The sequence below is a fragment of the Coregonus lavaretus genome, assembly GCF_964263955.1.
Source record: "Coregonus lavaretus genome assembly, chromosome: 8".
In the NCBI taxonomy this organism is placed as follows: domain Eukaryota; kingdom Metazoa; phylum Chordata; class Actinopteri; order Salmoniformes; family Salmonidae; genus Coregonus; species Coregonus lavaretus.
In genome coordinates, this window is record NC_139995.1 from 7,303,202 (window position 1) to 7,328,300 (window position 25,099).

At 46.5% G+C, this 25,099-nt stretch overlaps 1 protein-coding gene across 3 annotated transcripts in view; it reads right to left on the minus strand.

The window, feature by feature from the left end:
* Nucleotides 1–25,099, minus strand: part of LOC311133774 (copine-5) — a gene marked incomplete at both ends in the record, with an annotated part of 271,494 nt that overhangs the window by 64,024 nt on the left and 182,371 nt on the right. For all 3 annotated transcript variants that reach the window (XM_084167331.1, XM_084167329.1, XM_084167330.1), the window contains 2 exons: nt 5,984–6,088; nt 14,551–14,654. In XM_084167331.1, the coding sequence (XP_084023457.1) occupies nt 5,984–6,088; nt 14,551–14,654 (209 nt within the window). The remainder of the gene's footprint in view (nt 1–5,983; nt 6,089–14,550; nt 14,655–25,099) is intronic.

Consider the following 25,099-nt stretch of genomic DNA (forward strand, 5'->3'; position numbering starts at 1 on the left):
GTGACTATAAGTTAGCCGTAGTTGGCTAGCTAGCAAGCAAGGGATAAGAACGTTGCCAGGCAGTATAGCAATGGAACATTTAGAACGAACGACTGGATACAGAACAAAAACACTGAACGACTGGGTCGCGTTTCTAGCAACCGAACCGATAGAACGAACGACCAGCCGGCTTGGGTAGCAACCCTAGATTTGTGTTGGGACTATATCTTGTGGAAGGATGAAATAGTATGAATACATTTTTCAAAATAACGTTTTTAATGAAAATATGTCAATCTATATTTAAATATGTTGGTGACCCTCGAAGCTGGTGCTTGGAGGATATATTGACATGGTTTGCCGGCCGAAGTCTCGGGCCTGACAACACCCGTACCAATATATCCTCCAAACACAGGCTTCTTGGGCATTATCAATTAAGTGTGTGTGCGTGTGTGTGTTTGTGTGCATGCGTGTGTGTTATGTCGGAGAGGAATATGACAGACATCATGCCCTGCAGGCCCTATTGGTCATCCTCTCTTTGACTGTCCGCCAAGCAGTAACAGTCACAGGTCTGTATACGCTTATAAAAAAGGGTTCTTCGGCTGTCCCCATAGGAGAACCCTTTTGGTTCCAGGTAGAACCCTTTTGGGATCTAGATAGCACCTTTTTTTCTATAAGTGTACTCCAGACCAAAACTCCAGACCAAACATAGACAGTAACAGTAACGCAAGGCAGGACGTCTTCATCTGTTGCTGTCTAGTCAGTCATATCTTCCCAGTGAAATCATGCTTTAAAAACCCTAATGTTTTCCCTCTAATAAACCAATTTTCCAAGTAGAGTTCCTAACATAATTTTAGAGGGTGATTCAAACGGGCATATGTCTCCTTCACTAACACACACCACTAGAGATCAAGAACGAGTAAATGAGCTACTAAGCTTGTGAAAAACAACAACACCACTTCAGTCCTAATTTCATGGCTCTGTTTGTGATCTCCAGCCTGGGAAGAAATAGTTGCTTTGACTCAGACATACTCAGATAGATTACCATGCTAATGTGGAAGACGGTCCTGGGATGGAATGTCCTCTGAAGTATATAGACAGCGTAGGCAGGACTGGCAAAATTCACCACATCCCCATTTCCTCTCCTTTCCTCTCATCCCTCTCTTCTCAGCACACTCAAGGAGAGGACAGGATGCATCTACACACTACATGAATAAATTAGGTTCTGTTGTGTCTGATTTGCTGTCTACAAATCACAGCCTGTTGGTACTTGTCATTTATGATGTTGATTGATGCTAAACAAAATGGACATGGCCGGGAGATATTAACCACACAACATACACATTATACATAACACCTAAGCACGCACGCACGCACGCACACACACACACACACACACACACACACACACACACACACACACACACACACACACACACACACACACACACACACACACACACACACAGTGTGGAACCTGTTGGCTGTTCTCTGCTCTGGGCTCTGTGATATCTCATAACACATGTAATGTTTCTAGGTCTGCCCCTGTTGGATCCTATTTCACTCACACTGAGGCAGAGTGTGTGTGTGTGTGTGCGCACATGTGTTTGTGTGTGTATATGCATATGTGTGTGTGCATACACGTGCGTCCGTGCTAAAGTGTGTGCGTGCATACATGCCTGTGTTTGTGCGTGTGTATTTTTGTTTTGTGTCTGCGTGTGTGTGTGTTAGAAAGAGGTAGAAAGGCTCTCCTGTAACACATCTCAATCCCCCATGTCTGATTGGTTCTGACAGGGTGATGACCTCATTACGGCTGATGTTTGATTTGTCAGCTGACACTCAGTGACCCGACCTGTTTACCCACACTCCTTTGGGGCACCCCCAATACATTTCTATCTAGACATAGAGAAAAAGCCTGGGGATTCTATTTGGATTTATTTCTGCAGAATTCGGGTGCAGTAATTTGTCACAGAAGGCTAAGCAACTCAGCCTTTTCTGAGAAGAGAGAGAGAGAGAGAGAGAGAGAGAGAAAGAGAGAGAGAAGGCAGGAAGGCAGGGAGGGAGGCTGGAGCGAAATCCTGCTTTGACCTGTACAGAGCAAGTAGCATCCAACGTCCACCAAACGTATGCCAAAGTTCTTTTAAAAATCCTTTCTTTCTCATTCCTCTCTCGCTTTCTTATTCTTCCTCTCTTTCTCTCGAGTCAATTCATGTCTAAGTCCTTTCTTTCTGTCTTTCTCCCTCTCTCTCTGTTGTTCTTATGTCTTACACAACGTCTCATCTCCTTAGTTGCTACATCCATTTTTTGACTTATAAATGAATGATATATACCCATTGATTCTTGAAGAATATAACTCATAAATGCCTCATGAGCTTAGTTCAACTGTCGAACCCCATCAGAACCCAAAATATAAGCTTGCTTTACTCCAATGTTTGTAAACAATGTAAATGTAAACAAACACTGTATAGCCTCAAAACACGGTTAAAACTAGAAATGTGATATCATGGATGAACAGTCATTGCATCCATAGCTCTGTCTATGAATTTGAGAGTGGATTCATTTCTCCCATTCCTCAGCTTTTTACCAAAACAGAGGTGGGGTATCCGCTTTGTTATTGTTTTAATTAATGATTCTAGTTTTAAGTGGTCATAGAGCCTATCTTACGGCCTTATGGTCTTAGGTCCTATCATATCCAGCTTACCGTTTCAGGGGGCTTATAGTGGTAAGTGGACCATGACAGAGCGACATGTGGAGATTACGATGTAATTATGTTGACTGTTAACACTATAGATAGAAGCTTATCACTGAGACCAGGCCATTCAGGGCAAAAATCATTAAACACTGATTTCAGCCCAAGAGTCTGTCGTTGTTAAATAAGTACTTTAGTAATGATTCCTTTTCGTTTAAAATCGTTGACTGCCATTTTGCTTCATTTAATATATTTCCTGTAATTTTTGGCTGCACCTCAACTTTTAATCACTGTCAATCCACAAACACAACCCACTCTGGACATAAGAGTGTGGATGGCTAAGAGATGGACAGGGGGTGAGTGGGGGAAATGTACTGTAGATGTTAATTACCTGTTAAAGGTAACTTGACCAGGAAGTAGACCAGGAAGTAAGAAGCAGAAAGTTTGGAGGGGCGACACAACACTTCGTGTTTTATACTTTTTAAAAACACTTCGCTATACATTTTATACTTTTAGACACTTATATATTTTGTTTTAAGTGTTTTCTTTCGGGACCACGGTGTTAGTGCTGTTCTTAACACACCTTGTTCGGCTCCTGGAACTATCATTAGCAGTCTATCCCCGATTAGCTCTGACTAGCTAGGTTACCTGGCTGTCACCGGCAAAGCTTGTCTCACATCACGGTTGGTTCTTGTAGCCGGGATCACTGTTTCTGACCTGAGTATAAGCATGTCAGACTTTAGTCGTCTCCTCGGTCTACACTACAGGCTTAAATCCTGCTGTTCCTTGATGGATTTGAATTTTTACAATTCTGGGTGAGGCCCAAGTTTTGGATGGCTTGCATCCAAATAGAAGAGGGGCAAGAGTTCTCTCGGGCTACATCGAGGATGCTCTTACAAAACATTGACAAAAAAAAGGCCCAACCCCTGCTCAGGTTACTCCTCCCACTATTACATCATCGTAGTACTACAGATATCCATATTCCCAGGGGTATTGTCAGTAATAATCTTGTGACCATAAAGTTGAATTCCCGCCCGCAATTATTGCTAATAACCCATCCCCAACCGCCCGACTATATGTGATAAAGTGAAAATCTGAGGCCCGCACCCGACCCTAACCCGCTAATATAGATCATGCGCTGTAGGCTACAGTCAGAGACAGCGGAACCATTTTTTTGCCTGCTTTAGATAGCCTATGTTTCTGCTTATAATTTCTGACATTTTGGTAGGCTATGTTTTAGTCAACCTGTTATAATTAGATACATGCAGCTTCTCTTCTGTCATTATATGTTGCCCTAGAAGACTAAGTAAACCCTTGCTCACCAGAATAATGTCATAAATCGATAGAATGAATGCTTCAATCTATCTGACATCGATAAACTTTTCTCTGTCATCTCTGCTTCTTTCGCTGAGGGGCCGGGGAGAAAATGCAATCTAAAAAAAACTGGAAAGATTCTCTGTGAAAAAATTCAGTTAAAATCAGTTTGACCAGTAGTAAGGAAATAGAAAGTTGTGAAAACGAACCAACATGTTTCAAATAAAATAAAATAAAATGTTATTTGTCACATACGCCGAATACAACCTTACCGTGAAATGCTTACTTACAAGCCCTCTGATTTCAGTTATGACTGGATACATAGGCTATTTTATGTGGTTGAAATACTATAGTATGAAAAAAAAATGTATGCACTCCCTAACTGTAAGTCGCTCTGGATAAGAGCGTCTGCTTACTGACTAAAATGTAAAATGTATAAACTTTTATGATGCTGATAAAGATAGCACCTCCACAGACGGTATTTAACTGTGCATACTCATTCTCTCAAGATGCTGAAATAAATAAATCATATTTCTCAAAATGTTGCCGACATTTGGTGTATAATTTTACTGCAAGAAATGCTTCATTCTGCAGGAGGTAATATTAAGGGTGTGAGAGGTTATAGACCTACAGTCAGTGTCCTGATTTCAGTTTCCATTTAACCAATTTGAACAGTAGGCTACAGTTCCCTTGACGTGCCATAGGCCTATTTGAAGTACTGTCTTGTGACTGTCGAATTTGTATAGAGCCTAACACTGCTATCATCCTCTTTTAACACTTCACCAAATCTCTCCCAAACATTACTTTTCTGGCCCTCCTCTTTATTTTCAACTCTCCATTTCGCAGCTTTTCTCTTATTGAATTAAACTCCGACATTGTCCCTTTTTGCCTCCATGGATCGACGTTACATTTTTCTGCCCGTCCCCAAAAGCATTTGGCGACCCTCTAAAAAGAAATCACACCGGTTGGATGCCACAGTCCAATCAAAATTAGATAACGCATATAGAAATAAAGATATTTATAAAGAGATAGAATATCATCCCAAATTATTTTAACCCGTTCCCATGTTCAATGCCAGTGCAAAATCAAATATTTGAAAACATCGTACAGAAAGGCCAAGGATTGTAATAGCAGGAGTGGGAACGGGAGAACCCAATGCCCATTTTATTCTGCGCTGGAAGCAGTATTGGGTGACCATCCCACCACCCACCCACCGTTCATTCTGGACAGTGCTGTGGAGGATAGAGATATTGAGCTGCTGAGTGCTTTCTACACTTTTGTGTAATGTGAAGAATAGTCTAATTCAGTTGCTATATCAGATTTGAAAATAATAGGCTTCAGTAATATTATAGCCTACAGTGGCATGTCTATGGAAATGTTATAGAAGTCTACTCTGGCTCGATCTTAAGGTACAGGTGGAAATGAGGCCTACACATTATACCTTGCCGTACACTTGTGCTGTGACTCCATCATAGTCCGTCCCCTGATCCCTAATACATTTGTAGTTCAGTTTAAATTCTGTAATGCGAGTATTTCAGTCTATCAACTCTCGATTAATAAAATAGACTCTGTTACTAAATTATCACTGTCATTCTTTCAGCATGTCACATTTTTGTGTTGCTTTGGTAAAACAGTTTAGGCCTATAAGCCTACTAAATAACAATCTGACCCCTGAAATATGATGCAATCCTTTTAGATTTTATTACATTATATTCTGTGAATCTTTGAGCATTTTCCAGCCAAATCACTAGCAATAAAGTGCAGAAGAGACGTAAATGTGCAAAGCTTTCTGTAAGCAGGAGTGACAACACCTCCACGATTACAAATCATTCGGAATAGAACAAAGAGCATGAGATGTATGTCCAATATATATGAAGGCCTTGATTGCCTGGCAGTGAAGAAGAGTGAGGGTGAGGGGGTGAGAAGGATCAGCGGGATGAGAGGGTGTGAGATGGGATGAGGGAGGCAAGAGGGGGTGAGAGAGGCGAGAGGTGAGTTCTATACCTGTCAAAGTCCCCGTTGCAGAGTGCTCTGACTGGAATGGTGAATGACTGCCACACTGGATTCAACGTATTCTTCACCACCTCTGTCTTATGGCAGATAGTAAACCTGCAGGAGAGAGTGAGGGGATAGAGGGAGGGAGGTAGGGAGAGAAAGAGAGAGAGAGAGAGAGAGAGAGAGAGAGAGAGAGAGAGAGAGAGAGAGAGAGAGAGAGAGAGAGAGAGAGAGAATTACTTGACACATTGGAAAGAACAAACAAATAAACAGAGCAAACTAGAATGCTATTTGGCCCTAAACAGAGAGTACACAGTGGCAGAATACCTGACCACTGTGACTGACCCAAACTTAAGGAAAGCTTTGACTATGTACAGACTCAGTGAGCATAGCCTTGCTATTGAGAAAGGCCTCCGTAGGCAGACCTGGCTCTCAAGAGAAGACAGGCTATGTGCACACTGCCCACAAAATGAGGTGGAAACTGAGCTGCACTTCCTAACCTCCTGCCAAATGTATGACCATATTAGAGACACATATTTCCCTCAGATTACAGCGATCCACAAAGAATTCGAAAACAAACCCAATTTTGATAAACTCCCTTATCTACTGGGTGAAAAACCACAGTGTGCCATCACAGCTGCAAGATTTGTGACCTGTTGCCACAAGAAAAGGGCAACCAGTGAAGAACAAACACCATTGTAAATACAACCCATATTTATGTTTATTTATTTTCCCATTTGTACTTTAACTATTTGCACAGTGTTACAACACTGTAAATATACATAATATGACATTTGAAATGTCTTTATTCTTTTGAAACTTCTGAGTGTAAATGTTTACTGTTAATATTTATTGTTTATTTCACTTTTGTTTACTATCTACTTCACTTGCTTTGGCAATGTTAACACACGTTTCCCATGCCAATAAAGCCCTTGAATTGAAATTGAAATTGAATTGAGAGAGAGAGAGAGAGAGAGAGAGAGAGAGAGAGAGAGAGAGAGAGAGAGAGAGAGAGAGAGAGAGAGAGAGAGAGAGAGAGAGAGAGAGAGAGAAAAGGGCAGGAGTTGGGCAGGAGTAAAGAAAGAGACAGGAAATAAGAGAAGAGCAGAGGGGAAGAGAAAGATATGTGAGGAGAGAGACAGACACAGACATAATATATCCGGTTAGAAGACAATTCATTGTGTTGAAAACAACAGCAACTTCATAATTGCAACAGTGTATAATCTGTTTTGTTTACTGACATCGCTGTCCAAACACAGCTTTGTGTTTTGGCCTTCACTTTTATAATGACTCTCTCCTCCCTTACACAGGTGCGATATCAATTTGCATATTGTTTTGATACCAGAATACCTTTCCTAACCGGGACCGCACACCAACCCTGTGTGTCCACCCACCACAGTTCTGCTTGAGCAGATCTAGATTTGCACAATATTGTGTGTGTTCCCTCTTTTATCCTGAGCCGTGGGATTGATTTACTCTTGCCTCGTTGCCTTTAGTCCTTCGGCCATTAGAACAGCATGGTCCCTTTAGCTGCATCCGCCAATAACTCATTTATGTGCGTGTTTGTGTGTGTGCGCCGTGCCGTGCCGCACGCAAATTTGTCCCTCTCCTTTCTCCTACACAGACACTTTTAGCACATCTGTACTGGCCACTTTCCCCTCTTGTCACTTTAAGAAATGCCTGAATGAAGATAACAGCTAAGAAGTGCAGGCTCTCTCTAAACCAGCGGCCCTTAAATGGTCTGACACCGCTTGCTGTAAGGGCCTCTGGGACAACAGAGTGCACTCTGGTAGCCTGTTAGGGGATTGGGAGGTGTTGTATAGAGCGGTCCCTCTGGGTATGGCTCATGCATACACACATGCACACATACACACATACACACACACACTGGAAGCCTGTTAAGGAATGGGGAGGTGTTGTCTGGTCCCTGGTGGGTTTGGCTCAGACCTGCTGGTGTGTTTAATTTATTTATACAAAGACCTGTTGGCCTTCTGTTTGTTCTCTCTAATTGCATTCTCCACCGCATCATTTGTCACACTGTAGCGATACAGTAAACCAGTGTGATTGATAATGGAGTCGTTCCATGTCATTCCAACAAGCAAAGACACCCACCATTGTTCTGATATAGTTTAGAAACAGATGAGATTAGCATTCCTGCAACATTATTTTGTTGAAATATAATTTGATCTCTGAGAAATTAAGCTAATTGATTGCATCCAAATTTGACATTTTAATTTATAGGATTCATAAAATATTTAATAAATATAGTACCTAGCGAAAATGTTTCTAGCAATGAGTAAGACATGAGGAATCCAAATAAATGGTCAAAAGCCACCCACAGACCTCCCACTGTCACGCCCTGACTCTAGGGACTTATTTGTTGAGTCAGGGTGTGTATTTTCTGTGTTGGGTTTGTCTATGTTAGTTTCTAGATCGTTTAGATCTATGTTGGCCAGGGTGGTTCCCAATCAGAGGCAGCTGTAGCTCGTTGTCTCTGATTGGGGACCATACTTAGGTAGCCTGTTGGCACTAGTGGGTTGTGGGATCTTGTTCCGTAAAGGTATGTTGTTTGTATGCTACCTTGGACTTCACGTTTCGTTTGTTGTTTTGTCGTGTGTTTAGTCGTTAATAAATATGAATGCATATCACGCTGCGCCCTGGTCCTTCTCGTTCATGAACGATCGTGACAGAAGATCCCACCAATCCTAGATCAAGCAGCGTGACGAGGAGAGAGGATGGACTTGGGAGGAGATGAGCGAGAGTCTGGCAAGAGGGATGGAGGCCATGATCACGGGGGAGAGACAAGCCCAAAAATGTTTTAGGGGGGGGCTCACGCCGTGGACGACGAGGCAGCAGGAGGCCGCGATAGAGCGGATCAGCCGTTTAGCAGAGGAGGCCGCCAGATTAAGGGGGTCATTGGTTCAGAGGGAGCAGAAGGAAAGTGTAGAGGCACGGCGAGAGGAGCTGGTTAGGCAGCAGAAGGAGCGGGGGTTAATGAAGGAACCCAGTCCCGCTCCTCGCACCAATCGAGTGGTGCGTGTCGCCAGTCCGGTCCGGCCCGTTCCTGATTCCTGCACTAAGCCAGTGGTGGGTGTTCCCAGTATGGTTCGGCCTGTTCCTGCTCCTGCATCAAGCCAGTGGTGCGCGTCGCCAGTCCGGTCCGACCTGTTCCTGTCCCTCGCACCAAGCCAGTGGTACGCGTCGCCAGCCCGGCCCGGCCTGTTCCTGCTCCCCGCACCAGGCCAGTGGTGCGCGTCGCCAGTCCGGTACGGCCCGTTCCTGCTCCCCGCACCAAGCCAGTGGTGCGCGTCGTCAGCCCAGTCCGGCCCGTTCCTGCTCCCCGCACCAGGTCAGTGGTGCGCGTCGCCAGTCCGGTATGGCCCGTTCCTGCTCCCCGCACCAAGCCAGTGGTGCGCGTCGTCAGCCCAGTCCGGCCCGTTCCTGCTCCCCGCACCAAGCCAGGGGTGCGCGTCGTCAGCCCAGTCCAGCCCGTTCTTGCTCCCCGCACCAAGCCAGTGGTGCGTGTGTCCAGTCCGGCACGGCCCGTGCCTGTTCCACCGGTGCCTGGTCCGGCACCGGTCAGCTGCTCCACTCCGGAGTCAGAGCAATCCGCTCCACCGGGGTCCAGTCCAGCTCCGGTCAGCGGCTCTACTCCGGAGCCAGAGCAGTTCGATCCACCGTCGTCGGGTCCAGCTCCAGTCAGCGGTTCCAGTCCAGACCCAGACGTCAGCCTCTCTCCAGGTTAGGGGTCTCCCACACCAGGGTCCAGACAGGGCGTGGTACTTCGTGGGAGGAAGGAGAGAGGAAGCAGCGCGCCAAGGTCCAGACCAGACCAGGGGCGCAACGGGGAGGTGGAGAGTAAGTGGTGGTCACACCCGGAGCCGGATCCGGCCCCTACCCTGTTAGGTTTATGTGGCGCGGTTGGAGTCCGCACCTTTGGGGGGGGGGGTACTGTCACGCCCTGACTCTAGGGACTTATTTGTTGAGTCAGGGTGTGTATTTTCTGTGTTGGGTTTGTCTATGTTAGTTTCTAGATCGTTTAGATCTATGTTGGCCAGGGTGGTTCCCAATCAGAGGCAGCTGTAGCTCGTTGTCTCTGATTGGGGACATACTTAGGTAGCCTGTTGGCACTAGTGGGTTGTGGGATCTTGTTCCGTAAAGGTATGTTGTTTGTATGCTACCTTGGACTTCACGTTTCGTTTGTTGTTTTGTCGTGTGTTTAGTCGTTAATAAATATGAATGCATATCACGCTGCGCCTTGGTCCTTCTCGTTCATGAACGATCGTGACACCCACACCCTACGCCAATCCCAAACCAACAATGAGTATACAGTATCAGTTCTCTATGTCTGACAAGTAGTATGGCGCTGCAGCTTGGAGTATTGTTTCTTCATCCTATGTAATGTATTCTCAGTGAATTTGGTGAATGTTATTTTTTTTCCATGTTCAGAGAATTTTGTCATTGAAGTTGTTAGGTTTATGTCCCATCCTACATCCTGATATTATCAGGTTATGACCACTAGGTGGTGCTGTTCCTGCTATTAGGTGATTTTTATTAATCCCCCCTCAATGTTAAAGGGATAGTTCACCCAAATTACACTATTACATATTGGTTTCCTTACACTGTAAGCAGTGTATGGACAGGTACTACAGCAACCCATGATTTGGTTTTGTTTACCTGGCCACTGTTTTAAATGCTAACTTTTTAGCATTTGTGGCACAAATCCAATGCAAGTCAATGGTACCTATTAGCATTTTTGCTCTTCATATCCACATTTTCTATAAGTAACACCATTGAGTTACACAATACATTTGTTGATACTTTAGCATGACTTGGACATGAAGTGTGAAAATGCTAACATAGGTACCATAACCAAATCATGGGTTGCTGTCATACCATAGAATGCTTACAGGGTAAGGAAACTGATATATAATTTTGTAATTCGGGTGAACTATCCCTTTAACCCCGAGTGGCGCAGTGGTCTAAGGCGCTGCATCGCAGTGCTAGCTGTGCCACTAGAGATCCTGGTTCGAATACAGGCTCTGTCGTAGCCGGCCGCGACCGGGAGACACATGGGGCGGCGCGCACAATTGGCCCAGCGTCGTCCAGGGATGTAGCTCAGTTGGTAGAGCATGGCGTTTGCAACGCCAGGTTGTGGGTTCGATAAAATAATGTATGCACTAACTGTAAGTCGCTCTGGATAAGAGCGTCTGCTAAATGACTAAAATGTAAATGTAAACATTGAGGGGTTGATACTTTAAACTTTGTTCACGTAATAGCAGGAACAGCACCATCTAGTGTTCAGAACATGATAATATCAGGATGTAGGATGGGACATAAACATAACTTCAATTACAAATTTCTCTGAACGTGGGAAAAAAAATCACCAAATTCACTGGGAATACATTACATAGGATGAAGAAACAATACTCTGACACTACTTAACAATGCCCTGAGTTCCTTTACATTAAGAATTGACGTTTCTACGAGGACGGAAGACAGTGTTTTTGTGTAACTGCAGGGAGAGAATGAATGTTGAGGATGAATTAAGAAACTTCCTGTTCTCACAGGAAGATGAACATCAACACAGGGCATCCCTGTAAGGTCACACTTGGTTGTGTGCAAGGATGGTTAGCTAGCTCAATCGCAGTCAACTGGGGCGTCATGGTTATGTGAGGGCTGTAGGTAATGCTTTTCTATGGAAGAAAAGCCTTGTTCTCTGTGGGACCAAGAGTTACTTTCACATGGTCAGATGTAGGCTTGCATCGGGAGTGTCTGTTGAATGATCCCATGCGAGAATTTTGTTTCTAGCCTCAACCATTATGCTGATGTCACTCAAAAGCACATTAACTGTAGATCAGGCTTCAAGTGAGGCCTACCTTTCTTTCATGTAATGGGGGGAGGGGCAAATTAATTAATTGTTCATTGGATTAAGGTTAGGGTTATGTCTAGGGTTGAGGCCCTAACCCTAACTCTAGCTTCATATCCACATCCCGGCTCAACCCTAAACCTAGCCTCAACCCTAACCCTAGCTTCATATAAAATCTTGGCTCAACCCTAACTCTAACCCTGACCCTAACCTTAACCCTCACTTTATCTCTACATCTTGGCGCAACCCTTCTGCAGATGTCACTCCAGGTCAGGTTTCAAGTGAGGTCTACCTTTCTGCCATGTAGTGGGAAGGTTAGGTTAGGGTTGAGGCCCTAAACCTAGCTTCATGTCCATTCCCCGCTCAACCCTAACCTTAACCATAACCCAAACCCTCTCTTCATCTCTACATCTTGACTCAACCCTAACCCTAGCCATAACCCTAACTTCTTGTCCACATTCCAGGTCAACCATATCTCCAAGAGCTGAGCCAAGATGTGGAGGGCTAGGGTTAGGGCTAGGGTTAGGGTTGAGCCGGAATGTGGACATGAAGCTAGGGTTAGGGTTAGGTTTAGGGTTGAGCTTAGAGTTTGCCTGCCTCCCTGCCTACCTGTGAGTTTATATGTCTGTCTGCCTGCCTGCCTGTCTCTCTCTGTCTGTCTGTGAGTGGATGTCTGTCTGTGAGTTTATATGTCTGTCTGTCTGCCTGCCTGCCTGTCTCTCTCTCTCTCTCTCTCTCTCTTCTCTCTCTCTCTCTCTCTCTCTCTCTCTCTCTCTCTCTCTCTCTCTCACTCTCTGCCTGTCTGTCTGTCTGTCTGTCGGTCTGTCTGTCTGTCTGTCTGTCTGTCTGTCTGACTTAGTCTTTCACCAATTTACCCATGGCAGCTCTATCCCCAACTTTGTATTGACTTATGCGCCAATAATCTTGATGCATATCGATGCGTCAATATCCTGTCTGTGGCGGTGGGAAAGTGGAGAGAGAGATGGAGGTGGGAGAGAAATAGATTAGAAGGAGGGGGGAAGAAGGAGGGAGATAGAATGGAGGGGTAGGAGGGAGAGCGAGAGAAAGGGGAGCGAGAGAGGGAGAGGGTGAAGAAGGGAGGGGGGAAAGAGATAGAAGAGAGAGAGGGAAGGAGGTAGAGAGTGGAGGGTGTCAAGTATGTGATGCCTTTCTCTATGCATCCATATTGTGATGCTCATCTTCCCCCATTGAATGCAATGTATTCACTTAGGCATCAACCCTGTGACACTCATCTTTTCCCATTGTCTGCAATGTATTGACATAAGCATCAACCCTGTGACACTCATCTTTTCCCATTGACTGCAATTTATTGACATAAGATTCGATTGGTTGAAGCTTATCTTTTCACATTGACTGCAATGTATTGAGATAAACATAAACCCTGTGACACCCATATTTTCCTATTGACTGCAATGTTTTAGGATAAATGTAAACCCTGTGACAATCATCTTTTCCCATTGATTGAAATGTATTGAGAAAAACGTCAGCTACTGTGACAATTTATCTTTTTGCAAAAACGTGCCAGGATGACATTTTCAGGCTGATAATGGGATGGGATTCCTCATGTCTAAGTCATTGTTAGAAAAAAAGTTTGGTTCAATTCGGATGTTAGGTACTATATTTATTGAATATGATATGAATCCTATAAATTAAAATGGCCAATTTGGGTGCAATCAATTAGCTTAATTTCTCAGAGATCAAATTATATTTCAACAAAATAATGTTTCAGAAATTCTAATCTTATCTGTTTTTTAACAACAGAAACTATATCAGAACAATCTGAGATGGTGGCTGTCGAAATCCTCTTTCTTGTGCTTTGTGAGGTGGAACGACCCAGTGGGTTGTGCTTACATTGGCAAAGCTGCATCGGTGGAGTTACAGTAAGTAAGCAAGGTTAACTTTAGGGCTTCAGTCCTTAATTGGCTCAAAAGAGCGCCTGCTCTCTTGTGCTTCATCCCTTTCTTACTCTTTCATTTGTCACACTGTAGAGCAGGGATCATCAACTAGATTCAGCTGTGGGACGATTTCTTCTTGAGCGCATGGTCAGGAGGCCAGAACATAATTACAAATAATTTGTAGACTGCAAATTGACCGCAAGAAGCCCAAACAGATGACTAAAACATAATCACTTAAAACCTTGCTTACATTTGTACACAATCACATATACAGTATCTCTCTTTTATGCGTGTTAATACTTCTGAACAGATTTCCAAAATTAAAATCACTTGGAGCTGATTTGCTGGTCTTTTTACAGTCTTTTATGTCCAACAATTATTCTAAGTTTTTTAAGTACATTTTGTTTGCTTTTTCTCTGCACCCCTCCCTCTCTCGCCCCCTACACCCTTCTTCCTGCGTTCCCCCCACCTTGCTTAGACTACCAACTGCCTCTCTCTTTGCTGTCTCCTGTGCTGTTCTGAAAGACTGGAACACTACCAAAGCTTCTTCTAAAGGCTGTACCATGAAACACTGGAGCTCTACCTAAGGCTTTGAGATCTCAAAGAGACGTGTGTCACTCCTTTGGGTCTGGTGTTGCTTTGAAACCACTTCTAGTTCTGCTACAAGCATCTCCTATCCTAGGCCTTCTCTCTCCCTCTGTCAGGCTCTGTCAGTCTCTGTCAGGTAGCTTTACAACAGAACATCGATACAGAATCAGGATCCAGAATCACAGAACACATCAGAGACTTACGTTCCGTCTTCGTTGCTCCTGTAGAACACCATGAAAGGATCTGACTTGCCAAAGAAGTCCTTCTTGTCCAGTTTGTTGGCACAGAACTGCATCGTCGCGCTGTCCTTTGAGGGTGCGGGGAGAGAGAGAGAGAGAGCGAGAGTGAGAGAGAGAGAGAGAGAGAGAGAGAGAGAGAGAGAGAGAGAGAGAGAGAGAGAGAGAGAGAGAGAGAGAGAGAGAGAGAGAGAGAGAGAGAGAGAGAGAGAGAGAGAGAGAGAGAGAGAGAGAGAGAGAGAGAGGGAGAGAGAGAGAGAGAGAGAGAGAGAGAGAAGAAAGAAAGAAAGAAAGAAAGAAAGAAAGAAAGAAAGAAAGAAAGAAAGAAAGAAAGAAGAAAGAAAGAAAGAAAAAGAAAGAAAGAGAGGGAGAGAAAAACAAAGGATTCAGTTGATTAATATTGTTATTTATGCTTCTTTTCCCTGTTTGTTGTAGTCACGCTGTCAGTCATCTGTTTGTGTGTCAAATAAAAGACGACATGCATTTTGCATTCGAATCAATTCAACGGTACTGCCACAATTACAACCAAGCCACCTCCATCTCAATGTTTGTTTGTGTTTGTGTGTGTGTCTATGTGTGTGTGTGCATGTGCGTGTCGTGTGCGAGCGCACATTTGTGCTTGTGTTTAATCTCTTGCAGTAGGATGAATATGAGCGCTCATTAGGGGTACACCAGGAGCTCTTGGGAGAAACAGAGCCACATAAATTCTACGGTAATGATGCCTACAAACCAACCCTACTCATCACCATGTTCCAGAGAAGGACTGTGTTCCAGAGAAGGACTGTGTCCCAGATATTCCCTACATAGTGCACATGAAAGTAGTGCACTATATAAGGAATAGGGTGCCATTTGGGATGCAGTCAAGATGATGTAACAACCTCTATCTCCCTGATGCTTAGGTCAATCTCTGATGGTTGGGGGGAATGGTGAGGATGTGTGTGTGTGTGTGTGTGTGTGGGACATGCTCTCCAACTAGTCAGTAATCCCCAGTCTAACCAACACTGATGCCACTGGCCTGTATGACTGATTCTAAAGAGCAACATGAGTAAAACTTCAAATCAGACAGTCCCACTAATGTCCTCTCAGACCTGTCACAGACAGCAGACACTGTGCCTGATCGTTGACAATCACTAATGATAGTCAGACAAATAACCCTCCCTCCCATAGTGCTGGTAGTCTTTAATAGTTGATTCTAAGATTTGCATTTGATCATGTATATTTTTTTGCTGTTTGTTCTTTGTTATAGGGCCAAAAAGATTGGAGAAGTGGTTTACCCATACATCTCCGTTTTGGATAGATAACTATTTCTCTCTCTCTCTGTCCCTCTCTTTCTCTCTCTCCCCCTGTCACGGATTTAGCCGAGGCTGCTCCTCCTCCTTGCTCGGGCAGGCTTCGGCATTCGTCGTCCCCGGAGTACTAGCTACTGCCGATCGATGTTTCGGTGTTTGTCTTGTTTGGTCTTTATTGTTTACACCTGTTTCCCATTATGTTGGATTGTATTCCCTATATTAACCCCTGTCTCTCATTGGTATTTTGTGTGTTATTGTTTGTTGTCATTCCGGCTGTTTTGTATGTACAGGTCTTTGTGCTTTCCTCCCTGTTTTGGAGTTTTGTTGTTTTGTACGTTTATTTTACTGTGTTCAGTAAAAGACGTTGCCAGCCGCTCTGTGCCCTGCTTTTGACTTCGCTACCGCATACACGTCGCGTGACAGAATAACACACCCAAGACATGGAGTCAGCAGGAGTGGCTGTGCCAGCTGGATCACTGGAGGAGCGCGTTATACAGCAAGCGGACATGATCCAGGATCTCGGCACCGCCATGGAAGGGGTGATGAACACCTTGAGGCGATGGGAAAGAGGAGGTTTGCCCACACCTCCTCCAACGATACCACCACCATCAGCTATGCCCATCGCTTCACCTCCGGAGTCCAGTGGGATTCGGCTCTCGCTCCAGAGGGCTTATGATGGCACCGCGGCCGGGTGTCAGGGTTTCCTGCTCCAAGTGGAACTCTACCTGGCAACCGTCCACCCGGTGCCCTCGGGATACGAGAGCATGTCCGCCCTCATCTCCTGTCTGTCCGGCAAGGCACTGGAGTGGGCCAACGCCGAGTGGGGGGGAATAGACGCCACTACAGTCAACTATGCAGAGTTCACCCGCCGCTTCAGGGCGGTGTTTGATCATCCCCCAGAGGGGAAGGCGGCGGGTGAGCGTCTGTTCCACCTCAGACAGGGGAAGAGGAGCGCGCAGGAGTTTGCACTGGACTTCCGGACTCTGGCTGCCAATGCGGGATGGAATGAGAGGGCCCTCATCGACCACTACAGGTGCAGCCTAAGGGAGGACGTTCGTCGAGAGTTGGCCTGCAGGGACACCAACCTAAGCTTCGATCAGCTGGTGGACATGTCGATTCGCCTAGATACCCTGTTGGCTACCCGCGGATGTCCGGAGTCGGGGCCGTCCATTCCATCCCCCAGCACTTCCGAGCCGAGCCCTATGGAGCTCGGGGGTGCTGGTGCTAGGGAGACGAGGAGAGAGACCAGGAGAGAGGCCGTCCCCTGCACCAACTGTGGCCGCAGAGGACACACTGCGGTTCGGTGCTGGGGAGGGTCTCCTAGGAATCGAGGCAGTAGGCAACGCACTGATGAGTCATTCCAGGCGAGTAAGCACCCAACTCACCCAGAGCTCTCTGTTGTACATATGTGTATTAAAGTTGTGTTTCCCGAGGTTTCTTCTCACTCCCAGCATAAGGCGCTAGTAGATTCAGGCGCAGCTGGGAATTTTATTGATCGCCGGTTCACCTATAAGTTAGGGATTCCCATTGTACCAGTTGATGTGCCCTTCCCCATCCATGCCCTAGATAGCCGCCCTTTGGGGTCGGGATTGATTAGGGAGGTCACAGCGCCACTTAAGATGAAGACGCAGGAGGGCCATGAGGAGATTATACAGTTGTATTTGATTGACTCTCCTGCGTTTCCCGTGGTGTTGGGGCTTCCCTGGTTAACATCTCATGACCCCAACATTTCATGGCAACAGATGGCTCTCAAGGGATGGTCTGATCAGTGTGTCGGGCGGTGTGTAGGTGTTTCCGTAGGGGCAACGACGGTGGAAAGTCCTAACCAAATTCCCACCATGCACATTCCTCCTGAGTATGCCGATTTGGCACTCGCCTTCTGTAAAAAGAAGGCGACTCAATTACCACCTCATCGACAGGGGGATTGTGCGATAGACCTCCAGGTAGGCGCTGCGCTTCCTCGTAGTCATGTGTATCCTCTGTCTCAGGAGGAGACGGCAGCTATGGAGACATACGTCACCGAATCTCTGAGACAGGGATACATACGGCCGTCCACTTCCCCTGCATCCTCAAGTTTCTTTTTTGTGAAGAAGAAGGATGGGGGCTTACGCCCGTGTATTGATTACCGTGGTCTCAATCAGATTATTAATCAAATACAGCTATCCTCTCCCTCTGATTGCTAGTATGACGGAGTCATTACACGGGGCGCGATTTTTCACAAAATTGGATCTCAGGAGCGCGTACAACCTGGTGCGCATTAGGGAGGGAGATGAGTGGAAGACAGCATTCAGTACCACCTCGGGTCACTATGAGTACCTCGTCATGCCATACGGTTTAATGAATGCTCTTTCAGTCTTCCAATCATTTGTGGACGAGATTTTCCGGGATTTGCATGGACAGGGTGTAGTGGTGTATATTGATGACATTCTAATATACTCCGCTACACGAGCCGAGCATGTGTCCCTGGTACGTCGGGTGCTGGGTAGACTGTTGGAGCATGACCTGTATGTGAAGGCGGAGAAATGTCTGTTTTTCCAGGAGTCCATCTCCTTCCTGGGACATCGGTTGTCCGCGTCAGGGGTGGAGATGGAGATTGACCGCGTTTCAGCCGTGCGTTATTGGCAGACTCCCACCACGGTGAAGGAGGTGCAGCGGTTTTTGGGTTTTGCCAATTACTACCGGAGGTTTATCCGGGGCTTTGGACAGGTAGCAGCTCCCATCACCTCCCTGCTAAAGGGGGGCCCGGTGCGTTTGCAGTGGTCGGCTGAGGCGGACAGGGCGTTTAAACATCTGACGGCCCTGTTCACCTCGGCTCCGGTGCTGGCACGTCTGGATCCCTCTTTGGCGTTCCAAGTTGAGGTGGATGCGTCCGAGGCGAGGATCGGTGCCATACTGTCTCAGCGCTCGGGCACGCCTCCAAAACTCCGCCCCTGTGCTTTCTATTCCAAGAAGCTCAGTCCGGCGGAACGCAATTATGACATGGGGGACAGGGAGTTGCTAGCGGTGGTCCAAGCCCTGAAGGTGTGGAGGCATTGGCATTCTGACTGACCATCGTAACCTGGAGTACATCCGGGCAGCGAGGAGACTGAACCCTCGTCAGACTAGGTGGGCCATGTTTCTTACCCGGTTTGTATTTAAGCTCACTTATATACCAGGGTCACAGAACGCTAAGGCAGACGCCCTGTCCCGATGATATGACACAGAGGAGAGGTCCATTGAGCCCACTCCCATACTTCCGGATTCTTGTCTGGTGGCAACGGTGGTGTGGGAGGTCGATGCGGAAATCGAGCGGGCGTTACGTGCCGACCCTACTCCCCCAGAGTGTCCAGAGGGGTGGAGGTACGTGCCGCTCGAGGTCCGTGATCGACTGATATATTGGGCTCACACGTCACCCTCCTCTGGTCATCCTGGTATTGGTCGGACAGTGCACTGCCTTAGCGGGAAGTACTGGTGACCCACCTTAGCTAGGGACGTGAGGGTTTACGTTTCTTCCTGCTCGGTGTGCGCCCAGTGTAAGGCGCCTAGACACCTGCCCAGAGGGAAGTTACAACCTCTACCCGTTCCACAACGGCCGTGGTCTCACCTATCGGCGGATTTTGTCACGGACCTTCCCCCCTCCTAGATGAATACCACGATCTTGGTCGTTGTGGATCGGTTTTCTAAGGCCTGCCATCTCATTCCTATGCCAGGTCTTCCTACAGCCCTACAAATGGCCGACGCCCTGTTTACTCACGTCTTCCGTCACTACGGGGTGCCTGAGGATTTAGTGTCTGATCGGGGTCCCCAGTTCACCTCTATAGTCTGGAGGGCGTTTATGGAACATTTGGGGGTCTCGATTAGCCTTACCTCGGGTTTTCACCCTGAGAGTAATGGGCAGGTGGAGAGAGTAAACCAGGATGTGGGTAGGTTTCTGAGGTCCTATTGCCAGGACCGGCAGGAGGAGTGGTCTGGGTATATCCCCTGGGCAGAGATAGCCCAAAACTCACTCCGCCACTCCTCCACTAATCTTACGCCTTTTCAGTGTGTGCTGGGTTATCAGCCGGTCCTGGCACCCTGGCATCAGAGCCAGATCGAAGTCCCTGCGGTGGATGAGTGGTTTCGGCGCTCAGAGGAAACATGGAACGCTGCGCATGTCCATCTGCAGCGGGCTATCAGACGGCAAAAGGCGAGCGCCGATCGCCACTGCAGTGAGGGTCCGGTTTATGCACCGGGAGATCAGGTCTGGCTCTCGACCCGAAACCTGCCCCTTCGCCTGCCCTGCCGGAAGCTGGGTCGGCGGTTTGTGGGGCCATTTAAAGTCCTGAGGAGATTGAATGAGATATGTTATCGGTTACAACTGCCCATTAAATACCGCATTAACCCCTCGTTCCATGTGTCTCTCCTCAGGCCGGTGGTAGCTGGTCCACTCCAGGAGAATGAGATACGAGAGGCTCCTCCGCCCCCACTAGACATCGAGGGGGCTCCGGCGTACTCAGTCCGTTCCATCGTGGATTCGAGGCGTCGGATGGGGGGCTGCATTATCTTGTGGAGTGGGAGCGGTATGGTCCGGAGGAATGGTGCTAGGTCCCTAGGAGGGACATCCTAGATCCCTCCCTGTTGAGGGATTTCCACCGGAGTCATCCGACTCGCCCTGCTCCGCGTCCTCCTGGCCGTCCACGAGGCCGGGGTCGGCGCACGGCTGGAGCCGCGCGTCAAGGGGGGGGGGATACTGTCATGGATTCAGCCGAGGCTGCTCCTCCTCCTTGCTCGGGCAGGCTTCGGCGTTCGTCGTCCCCGGAGTACTAGCTACTGCCGATCGATGTTTCGGTGTTTGTCTTGTTTGGGTCTTTATTGTTTACACCTGTTTCCCATTATGTTGGATTGTATTCCCTATATTAACCCCTGTCTCTCATTGGTATTTTGTGTGTTATTGCTTGTTGTCATTCTGGCTGTTTTGTATGTACGGGTCTTTGTGCTTTCCTCCCCGTTTTGGAGGTTTGTTGTTTTGTACGTTTATTTTACTGTGTTCTGTAAAATACGTTGCCAGCCGCTCTGTGTCCTGCTTTTGACTTCGCTACCGCATACACGTCGCGTGACACCCCCCTACTCTTCCATCATCACAGGTGTAGGCCTGTCTGCCAAGTTGCAAATGAAATTGTTATTACATCACCAAAACGTTATTATAGCTAAAACATTCCAAGACAATTACCATTAAAGGAGAAGTTTACTTTTGTACAACGAAATCTTTCGATTTTTTTAACTTACCCCACTCGCGATACACTTCCTCATTGCGCATTCTGCAGTATGGGGGTTGCAATAAACATGAACACAGGCTCCAAAAACACCAAATAGAAATTGCAAAGCTCTCAATAGAGTGATGCAGGGTCTTTAGATGTTGTACACATGAAATTGTGTCATTCCGAACTTTATCTGCAATGTTATATTCCATTTTGTTTGCGACTTGAGCGAAACCTCTATGTCCATTCTAGCAGCAGGCTACACAGAGAATGGAACAGCTGGATAGGGGAAACCACTTGAGTTGCACAAAATGGGGTATAACGTTGTGGATAAAGTTTGGAATCACATAATTTAATGTGAACAACATCTAAAGACCTGCATCACTGCATTTCCAGTTCTAAAATTGCGTATTTGGGTGAAGAACGAGGATGAGGAAGTGTCTCGCTGGTTGGGATAAGTTTCTCAAAAACAAGTGAAATCACAAAGAAATGATGTCTGGACACTTCTATAACATGCCTTTTACATCCAAAATACAGAATTGGTTGTAAAAAAGTTAACTTCTCCTTTAAGAATGTAAATTAGCAGGAAGACTTGAATAATTCAAGCGTTATTCTAAATTTGACTGGAACATGTTCCAGGATTTATCCAATGGCATTGAGGAGTATACCACCTCAGTTACCGGCTTCATCAATAAGTGCATCGATTATGTCGTCCCCACAGTGGCAGTACGTACATATCCCAACCAGAAGCCATGGATTACAGGCAACATCCGTACCGAGCTAAAGGCTAGAGCTGCCGCTTTCAAGGAGCGGGACACTAATCTGGATGCTTATAAGAAATCCCGCTATGCCCTCATACGAACCATCAAACAGGCAAAGCGTCAATACAGGGCTAAGACTGAATCCCACTACACCTGCTCTGACGCTCGTCGGATGTGGCAGGGCTTGCAAACTATTACAGACTACAAAGGGAAACCCAGCCGCGAGCTGCCCAGTGACGCGAGCCTACCAGACGAGCTAAATGCCTTTTATGCTCGCTTCGAGGCAAGCAACACTGAAAAATGCATGAGAGCATCAGCTGTTCCGGACGACTGTGTGGTCACGCTCTCCGTAGCCTATGTGAGCAAGACCTTTAAATAAGTCAACATTCACAAGGCTGCGGGGTCAGACGGATTACCAGGACGTGTACTCAGAGCATGCGCGGACCAACTGGCAAGTGTCTTCACTGACAATTTCAACCTCTCCCTGACCGAGTCTGTAATACCTACCTGTTTCAAGCAGACCACCATAGTCCCTGTGCCCAAGAAAGTGAAGGTAACCTGCCTAAATGACTACCGCCCCATAGCACTCACGTCGGTAGTGTAAGAATATTTGAAGATAAATATGCACAACGCAGAGGACTAGTGGACAAGAGGACTAGTGGTCAAGAGGACTAGTGGTCAATAGAGGACTAGAGGGCAAGAGGGAATTAACGATCAATGGAAATAGTTGTTTTTCAGTTCAACATCTGTTTAGAATCTTTGTGGCGGTTCCATCAGGGATTCATAGCTACATTTTCAAGTTTTCATTGGTCCAAATGGTCTATACATTGAGCATGAAACAGGATACTTGGGGGTTTGGCCAGTAGCCCAATTTTATTGCAAGGAATTCTAATTGGTCAGCCACATGCTATGCTTGAGGCTATAAACTACATCCTGTCTCTTTGTTCAGTGGAGAAACATGGAAAACAGGGAATAATTAACATCTACCATATACTTCCCAGCATAACAACTATGATTTGTTCTCTTTGAATAAATATATTTTTCTCCCCCTGATTTGCTTTGGGGTCTGTGTTATTGAAGAATAACATCAACTGCTAACAGTAGCCATGCAGTGCTTTGAAAGGCTGGTCAAATTCCACATCAACACCATCATCCTGGAAACCCTAGACCCACTCCAATTTGCATACCGCCCCAACAGATCCACAGATGACGCAAACTCAATCACACTCCACACTACCCGTTCCCACCTGGACAAAAGGAACACCTATGTGAGAATGCTGTTCATTGACTACAGCTCAGCGTTCAACACGATAGTGCCCACAAAGCTCATCACTAAGCTAAGGACCCTGGGGCTACACACCTCTCTCTGCAAATGGATCCTGGACTTCCTGACTGGGCGCCCCCAGGTGGTAAGGGTAGGCAACAACATATCTGCCACGCTGATCCTCAACACTGGGGCCCCTCAGGGGTGCGTGCTTAGTCCCCTCCTGTACTCCCTGTTCACCCACGACTGCGTGGCCAAGCACGACTCCAACACCATCATTACGTTTGCTGATGACACAACAGTGGTAGGCCTGATCACCGACAACGATGAGACAGCCTATAGGGACGAGGTCAGAGACCTGGCAGTGTGGTGCCAGGACAACAACCTCTCCCTCAATGTGAGCAATACAAAGGAACTGATCGTGGGCTACAGGAAAATGAGGGCCGAACAGGCCCCCATTAACATCGACTGGGCTGCAGTGGAGCGGGTCGAGAGTTTCAAGTTCCTTGTTGTCCACATCACCAACAAACTATCATGGTCCAAACACACCAAGACAGTCGTGAAGAGGGCACGACAACACCTTTTCCTCCTCAGGAGACTGAAAATATTTGGCATGGGTTCCCAGATCCTCAAAAAGTTATACAGCTGCACCATCGAGAGCATCCTGACCGGTTGCATCACCGCCTGGTATGGCAACTGCTCGGCATCTGACCATAAGGCGCTAGAGAGGGTAGTACGTACGGCTCAGTTCATCACCAGGGCCAAGCGTCCTGCCATTCAGGACCTATATGCTAGGCGGTGTCAGAGGAAGGCACAAAAAATTGTCAAAGACTACAGTCACCCAAGTCATAGACCGTTCTCTCTGCTACCGCATGACAAGTGATACTGGAGCGTCAAGTCTAGATCCAAAAGGCTCCTTAACAGCTTCTAACCCCAAGCCATAAGACTACTGAACAATTAATCAAATGGCCACCCAGACTATTTGCATTGACCCCCCCCCCCCTTTGTTTTTACACTGCTGCTACTCACTGTTTATTATCTATGCATATTCACTTTACCCCTACCTACATACTGCATTGTTGGTTAAGGGCTTGTAAGTAAGCATTTTGGCGCATGTGACAAATAACATTTGATTTGATTTGAAATTAGATTGTATGGAAAGTATGGCAGAGTCCCAAATGTCACCGTATTCCCCAGCCCAATGGGCCCCGGTCAAAAGTAGTGCATTATATAGGTGTGCCATTTGGGACACAGATGCAATAAACAAAGAGCCATTATTCTGTAGGAGCTCCTTGTAAATCAGCCTAGGCAGAGCGTGTAGCTGGCTAATCCTCCCATGGGAGAACAGACAGAATAGCTTTATTATCTAAAGAGCTGAAGTGCCAGCAGACAGCCAAGGCAGTGGGCATCAGGACGATAAACACTTCTCCTGTTGTCGTTGGAGGGCCAGAGGCTCTACACTGGACACTACCCGCGCTAGCTGCACCTCGTAATGATACTGCTAATGGCTTTTTAATGTTGTAGCAGATATCAGATCTGCTAAGGGTGAGTGGGTGAGTGTGACTGGTTGTGTTTGGGTGAGAGGGAGAAAGTGTGTGTGTGTGTTTGTGTGTGTCTTTGTGCATGGTGTGTGTGTGTCTGTGTGTGTGTCTGTCTAGGTCCTGTCTCATTATCACTCTCAGTCAGACTTAGACTGCAGGCTGTGTTCAGTGAGTACAAACATACTCCTCTCCACGGTGGCCCGACTGTGTTCTCTCAATTTGACCCGGAACAGAGTTTGAAATCACTAAAATACTATTTAACATACATTTTCCACCATTCATCTATTCTCCTAGGTATGGATCTCAAACTTGTAAAACACGTCAATAAAACATTTATAACAATACATTAGTGACATTCATGATGTTCTGGGTCAAGAAACAAGCTGCTTGCTGCACAGGAATGGTGAAACCATGCTGATCAGAGGCTGAGCAACACTGATATGAA